The sequence below is a fragment of the Heteronotia binoei genome, chromosome 10 (genome assembly GCF_032191835.1).
Source record: "Heteronotia binoei isolate CCM8104 ecotype False Entrance Well chromosome 10, APGP_CSIRO_Hbin_v1, whole genome shotgun sequence".
NCBI classification, from domain to species: Eukaryota; Metazoa; Chordata; class Lepidosauria; order Squamata; family Gekkonidae; genus Heteronotia; species Heteronotia binoei.
This window is the reverse complement of record NC_083232.1, coordinates 8,001,423-8,008,493: the sequence shown is the minus strand read 5'-3', so window position 1 is coordinate 8,008,493 and position 7,071 is coordinate 8,001,423. Positions and strand designations below refer to the sequence as shown.

The following is a 7,071-nucleotide window of genomic DNA, read 5'->3' as shown; positions in this document are numbered from 1 at the left end:
ATGCAGTTCTGGCTGGCTTGGCATCAGGGGGTGTGGCCTAGGATGCCAATGAGCTCCTGCTGAGCTTTTCCTACAAAAAGCCCTGTGTGGAACGATGGTGACACCAGGAGTGTGGCCTAATATGCAGATGAGTTCTTGCTGGACTTTTTCTACAAGAAAATGCCCTGTGTGTGTCCCATGTAGTTTATTCTAGCTCTTCTTAGCCCTTCCCATTTCTTTCAGGCCTCGTTCAAAATGGTGTGCTTTTGGTCTGGATTGCTCAAAAAGTCATACATCGGGATAAGAAGCTGCTTTCCACCCCCGCTTAATTATCCCTCTTGGTTCCCTGCTGCGAACCTTATCCGTGAATTGCCGTTTTCCCAGCTGAAAATCCGGTATGCATAACAAGGAGTTAATTACAGCACAGGCTGTTTCTGCCAACTCGTTTTGTGAGCAGATAAGAGCTGCCTTAAAAGAGCTTTCTCGCTGTAAACAGCTTACAGCGTCGCTCTGGCACAACGTTCTCGGAGATGGCACTCTGGGAGGCAATATGGTGTGCCTTCTTTGCAGCCGCTTTGGGTGGGCTTTACTTGGCTGGAGCTTTCCGCAAGCGGAGAGCTAAAGAGCCCCCCTTAGAAAAAGGGTTAATTCCCTGGCTTGGATACGCACTGGAATTCAGACAGAACGGTGTGGACTTCTTGCGAAAGATGCAGAAGAAACACAGGGATATTTTCACTGTGCTGCTGGGGGGCTACTACTTCACTTTCCTGATGGACCCCCTCTCTTTTGGGACTGTGGTGAAAGAAGCACGAGCCAAGCTGGACTTCAATACGTTTGCAGAAGAACTCGTGGAGAAAGTGTTCGGCTATCGGCCTTCTTCAATGAGCCACAAGATATTGGAGAGCGCCAGTACGAAGCACCTCAAAGGCAACGGGCTCGTGGTGATGACTCAGGCCATGATGGATGGTTTGCAAACGGTGATGCTCCACAGCCTAGGCTCAGCGGAAGGGGGGAAGCCCTGGAACCAAGATGGGCTGTTCCACTTTTGCTACAACACGGTCTTTAGGGCGGGATACCTTGCTTTGTATGGGAACGAGCCTAGTAAAAGGGAAAACGGACCCCCAGGGGCCAAGAAGGATGACCTCCAGCACTCTGAAGAGATATATGAAGAATTTCGGAAATATGACAAACTCTTCCCACGCTTGGCCACTTCGACGCTGTCCTATGGAAAGAAACGGGAAGCCGAACGCTTAAAGAGGCTCTTCTGGGGCCTTCTCTCGGTGAAAAACGTGTACGAGAAGGACAACATCAGTGGGTGGGTGAGGGAACAGGAACAACGGCTCGCTGAGGAGGGAATGCCCGAATACATGCGGGACAGGTTTATGTTTTTGCTTCTCTGGGCAGCCCAAGGAAACACTGGCCCAGCCTCTTTCTGGCTCCTTCTACACCTGATGAAAAATCCAGAGGCGATGGAGGACGTGAGGAAAGAGGTGGACAGAGTGTTGAAAGAATCTGGACAGGAGGTAAGGCCAGATGGGGCTGTGATTAATGTCACCAAGGAGATGCTGACCAACACCCCCGTCTTGGATAGCGCTGTGGAGGAGACTCTGCGGTTAGCAGCTGCTCCGCTGCTGATCAGGGTCGTGATGGAGGACATGACGCTCAAGATGAATGACGGGCGGGAATACGCCGTGCGCAAAGGAGACAGGATCGGGATCTTCCCCTATTTGGCGGCACACATGGACCCGGAAATCCACCCCGAGCCTCATGCCTTCAAATACGACCGCTTCCTTAACCAAAATGGCGCCAAAAAGGAATTCTATAAGAACGGCGAAAAGGTGAAGTATTTCACCATGCCCTGGGGGGCGGGGACCTCCATGTGCCCTGGACGTTTCTTTGCCGTCAACGAGATGAAGCTTTTCGTCTTCCTGATGATCAGCTACTTTGAGATGCAATTGGTTAACAAAGAAGAGGAAGTCCCTCCTCTGGAGCAGACCCGCTATGGGTTTGGCGTGATGCAGCCCACCTATGATGTCCAGTTTAGGTATCGGCTACGATACTGAGTGGCAGGGGCCACGTTTCTGGCCCAGCTGGCTATTTGGGGTGGCAAAACAAGGAGGGCAGGGGCTCAATTCATTCTCAGCTATCAGTGACACGTGAGGTGACTAGCACCGCTTTCTGGGCCTGCAATTGTAGCAGTACAAGCGAAGGAGGTGACAAAATTCCTTGAACCGGTCCTGTTGACTGAGGAAGACCAATGCTGAGGAGAACAAGGGTTGGTGCTAATTTGGGGTGACAGTGGTCCTGAGGTAAAAAAAAAAAATTCAACAGCGGATAGAAGACGAGGACTTATGGCAGGCTGTCTGGTAAAAACACAGAGGTGGGGAGAGGGAGAGGGAACGTTTGTGTTTTTTTCTTGAGTGAACATCTAATTCAGTTTCAGGTGGGTCGCCGTGTTGTTCTGAAGCAATAGAACAAAGTTGGAATCCAGCGGCACCTTTAACATCAACAAAATTTCACTCCGGATATGAGCTTTGTTGCGCACGCACACCTCTTCAGGATACATTGAAACAGACTTTGACAGCCGTTATATATGGGGAGGGGGGGGGGGTTAGTTGCCAGAAAGGACTAATTAGAGTTAATATGCATAAGAAACTGAGCAATAAGTATAGCTAAGATTGGATTAAAGCAGTTAGGCAGTTAGTAAAGCAGCCCATCGACTTACAGATAATAAAAGAGATAACAAACCTATACAAAACGGTTGGCAACGGCTGTTTCAATGTTATCTGGAGAAGTGTGCACGCACACCAAAGCTTATACCCAGAATAAGACTTCGGTCTTAAAGGTACCACTGGACTCAAACTTCCATCTGGTTCAGTGAAACACAAAAGCTCACTCGTTACTTTGTGGTGTTTTATTTCACTCTGACTGTAAAAACGCTGTGAATATATGGATGTTAATAAAACAGGGGGAAGGGCGCTCCTAGAAACAAGTTACCCAACAGCTAAAGTGAGTTAAGATCCGGTTGTTTTTCTTCCTGGAGGCTGAAACTGAATACTTGGCACCAAACTTGGGAAACGCTAATGAGTAGTGTTCTTCTATATAAGTCATGCATTAAAATATACAAGTGATAACCGTATACATCATCGTTTGAGCAAATGTTTCATTTATCGTATTCGTCGCTATGCGAGGTTTAGCAGAGCAAAATCACGTCAAAAATGCATGTCAAAACCCGTAGCAAGCACAGATTGATTTCCGCCTTGAAAGATACTTTGTTACACTTCTCTTCACATTAGCTTTCAATTTATGGATTCTAATGAACTCTCAGAGTAGATAGATATGAGAGGAGAGAGAGAAAGAGAAAGGAGAGAAAGAGAAAGAGAGAGAGAGAGAGATTTTCATGTATATGAATTGGTTTGATACAATTTTTGATATACATTTTGATGTGATTTTGCTATACTAAACCTTGTGCAGATATGAATATGATAAATGAAACATTTTCTCAAATGATTATATATATATGGTTATTATCACTTGTATATCATATATACTTGGGAGAGCCAGTTTGGTGTAGTGGTTAAGTGTGCGGACTCTTATCTGGGAGAACCGGGTTTGATTCCCCACTCCTCCACTTGCACCTGCTAGCATGGCCTTGGGTCAGCCATAGCTCTGGCAGAGGTTGTCCTTGAAAGGGCAGCTGCTGTGAGAGCCCTCTCAGCCCCACCCACCTCACAGGGTGTCTGTTGTGAGGGAGGAAGGTAAAGGAGATTGTGAGCTGCTCTGAGACTTTTTGGAGTGGAGGGCGGGATATAAATCCAATATCTTCATCTACCTCACAGGGTGTCTGTTGTGGGGGAGGAAGGGAAAGGAGATTGTGAGCCGCTCTGAGACTCTTCGGAATGGAGGGAGGGATATAAATCCAATATCATCTTCTACCTCACAGGGTGTCTGTTTTGGAGGGGGGGAAGCTAAAGGAGATTGTGAGTCTCTCTGAGACTCTTCAGAGTGGAGGGCGGGATATAAATCCAATACCTTCTTCTATATGCATATGCAGCGATCGTTTTGTAGAAAAATAGGTGATGGAGCTCATCCAGGGATTGTTATACAGCTGCACCCACTATTCAATGGACAAGGAGGTGGAACTCTCAGAAGGAGGAGGTGGAACTCTCAGAAAGATTCAGGAGCTGTGCTCCTGTGAGCTCCCACTGAATCTGAGGCCTGTGCATATTTATATATTAATTCATGAGATATGAAAGGATACTAGTAATTAGTGTTTGCCATAGCCACTGGCTTCTTCTTAATTCCTTCCAGGATTGCAACCCTCAATATTATTTAACCTCTTGGTGTGTTCTGAAATTGCACAACTGATCTACAGATCAGAGCTCAGTTCATCGGGAGAAAATGGCCGCTTTGGAGGGGGGACGCTGTGGCTAGGGTTGCCAATCCCCAGGTGCGGGCAGGGGATCCCCTGGTTTGGAGGCCCTCCCCCCACTTCAGGGTCATCAGAAAGCGGGAGGGGGGTAGGAAAATGTCTGCTGAGTACTTCATTATTCCCTCTGGAGATCGATTCACACAGGGTATAATGGAGAACTGATTTGTAGGTATTTGGGGCTCGGGGGGGGGGGTCTGCTTTTTGCGGTAGAGGCATAGCATCCAGTGCCTCTCCTCAAAATACCTTCCAAGTTTCAAAAGGATTGGACCAGGGGGTCCAATTCTATGAGCCCCAAAAGAAGGTGTCCCTATCCATTATTTCCAATGGGGGGGAAAGGTATTTAAGAGTTGTGCAGTCCCTTTAAATGTGATGGCCAGAACTCCCTTTGGAGTTCAATGGTGCAGTATTAAGGTCCCTCCCCTCCCCACTCACTTTCCTCCCCAGACTCCACTTCAGGAATTTCCAGGACGGGAGTTGGCAACTCTACAAAACTGTGTATGCAATGTGTTCCGTGTGTTTTAACTACATCCCACAAATCTTGTTGTTCAGTCGCACAGTCGAGTTGGACTCTTTGCGACCCCATGGACCAAGCCACGCCAGGCCCTCCTGTCTTCCACCATCCTCTGAAGTCTGCTCAAATTAATGTTAGTGATATCAGTAACGCTGTCCAGCCACCTCATCTTTTGCCGTCCCCTTCTACTTTTTGCCTTCTGTCTTTTCCATCCCATAAATGCGAACTGCTATCATCTGTTCCAAAATAGGAGGTTCATGCAAATGCCTAGCGCTCTGTGAAAACCAGGTGAGCTTCAAATGAAATTTTTGGATGGGTTTTAAATGTTCTGGCTGTTCCTCCTCTGTATCATTTGCTTACAAAATGTGTCTCTCTACGTGTCTCAGAATTCTTTTCTTTAGTCTCCGGTACGCTGGCATAGAGTATGAAACTCCTTAGGGCAGAGAAAAGCCGGATATAAAAAAAACCCCACATTATTTTCTTTTTCTAGCTGCCAGTTTGAGGCTAATTAGAAGGGAGAAGATTTGGGAAAGAGGATTCTCTGGAAAGGCTTCAATTCAATGCCGTTTCTGGGCATTCTCACTTGGCAGCGGGGCGCGTTGTTCTGACTTTGGGACTCCAAGTACAAGTAGAAATTTTGTTTGCTCACAGAGGTTTGTGCTGCAAAAAAAAATGTGTCAGGGTTCCCTAACATCGTTTCCAGCAAAGAGAGAGGCTTGAAGCATTTCTGTCCTCTGAATTAGAACAAAGTTGAAGTTTAGTGGGCACCTTTAAGACCAACCAAGTTTTATTCAAGGTACGAGCTTTTGTGTGCATGCACCCTTCCTCAGATAGATTGAAATGGAAGTTAACTGTCTATACCAGGGGTGGCCAAACTGTGTCTCAGGAGCCACATGTGGCTCTTTCACACCTATGGTGTGGCTCTCGAAACCCCCACCACCCCGTCGGCCAGCTTGGAAAAGGCATTTGTAAATCACTTCGCCAAGCCAAGCCAGCCAGCGGCTTGGAGAATGCATCTGAAGTTGTTTTCTTGCCACCTCTCTCTCCCTCCCCATCTATTTGCTTTCCTCCCTTCCTGCCTGCTCTCAAACATCGGATGTTCATGTCTTGCGGCTCTCACACATCTGACGTTTATTCTATTTGGCTCTTACGTTAAAGGAAGTTTGGCCATCCCTGGTCTATACGTATGGGTAGAGGGTGAACAGCAAATTAGCATGTAGCGTAATGAAGCTGTTTTAACAGATGCAAACAGGAATAACAAGCTAAGTTGATATGCTCACTGTTTGTTTGGATTTATTTCCAGGGGGAAAACAGTGAAGCAAATGAAAAAAATGTCAAAATTGGTTAAATGTGCCACTGGACTCAAACGTTGTTCTACTATAATGCCCCTGTATAAATCGATGGTGCGGTGTCATTTGGAGTACTGTGTACAATTCTGGTCACCGCACCTCAAAAAGGATATTATAGCATTGAAAAAAGTGCAGAAAAGGGCAACTAGAATGATTAAAGGTTTGGAACACTTTCCCTATGAAAAAAGGTTAAAACGCTTGGGGCTCTTTAGCTTGGAGAAACGTCGACTGCGGGGTGACATGATAGAGGTTTACAAGCAGAGGTTGACAAGATTATGCATAGGATGGAGAAAGTAGAGAAAAAAGTACTTTTCTCCCTTTCTCACAATACAAGAACTCGTGGGCATTCAATGAAATTGCTGAGCAGTCAGGTTAGAACGGATAAAAGGAAGTCCTTCTGCACCCAAAGGGTGATTAACGTGTGGAATTCATTGCCGCAGGAGGTGGCGGCGGCTACAAGCATAGCCAGCTTCAAGAGGGGATTGGATAAAAATATGGAGCAGAGGTCCATCAGTGGCTATTAGCCACAGTGTGTGTGTGTGTGTGTGTGTGTGTATATATATATATATATATATATATATATATATATATATATATATATATATATATATATATATATATAATTTTTTTGGCCACTGTGTGACACAGAGTGTTGTACTGGATGGGCCATTGGCCTGATCCAACATGGCTTCCCCTATGTTCTTATGTGACACAGAGTGTTGTACTGGATGGGCCATTGGCCTGATCCAACATGGCTTCTCTTATGTTCTTACCTCTTCAGAGTGCTGGAGGTCATCCTT

General features: G+C 46.3%; 1 protein-coding gene across 1 annotated transcript; it reads left to right on the top strand.

Annotated features, from left to right (window-relative positions):
• Positions 1 to 472: 472 nt before the first annotated feature.
• On the top strand, positions 473 to 2,988 carry LOC132578096 (7-alpha-hydroxycholest-4-en-3-one 12-alpha-hydroxylase). The gene has a single exon (XM_060247939.1). It carries the CDS (start codon positions 510 to 512, stop codon positions 2,040 to 2,042), a length of 1,533 nt encoding a protein of 510 aa, XP_060103922.1. The 5' UTR covers positions 473 to 509; the 3' UTR covers positions 2,043 to 2,988.
• Positions 2,989 to 7,071: the final 4,083 nt, after the last annotated feature.

What these genes read in the sequence shown, in the direction of transcription:
- LOC132578096 (XM_060247939.1), top strand. Translation starts at nt 510, where the DNA reads ATGGCACTCTGGGAGGCAATATGGTGTGCCTTCTTTGCAGCCGCTTTG.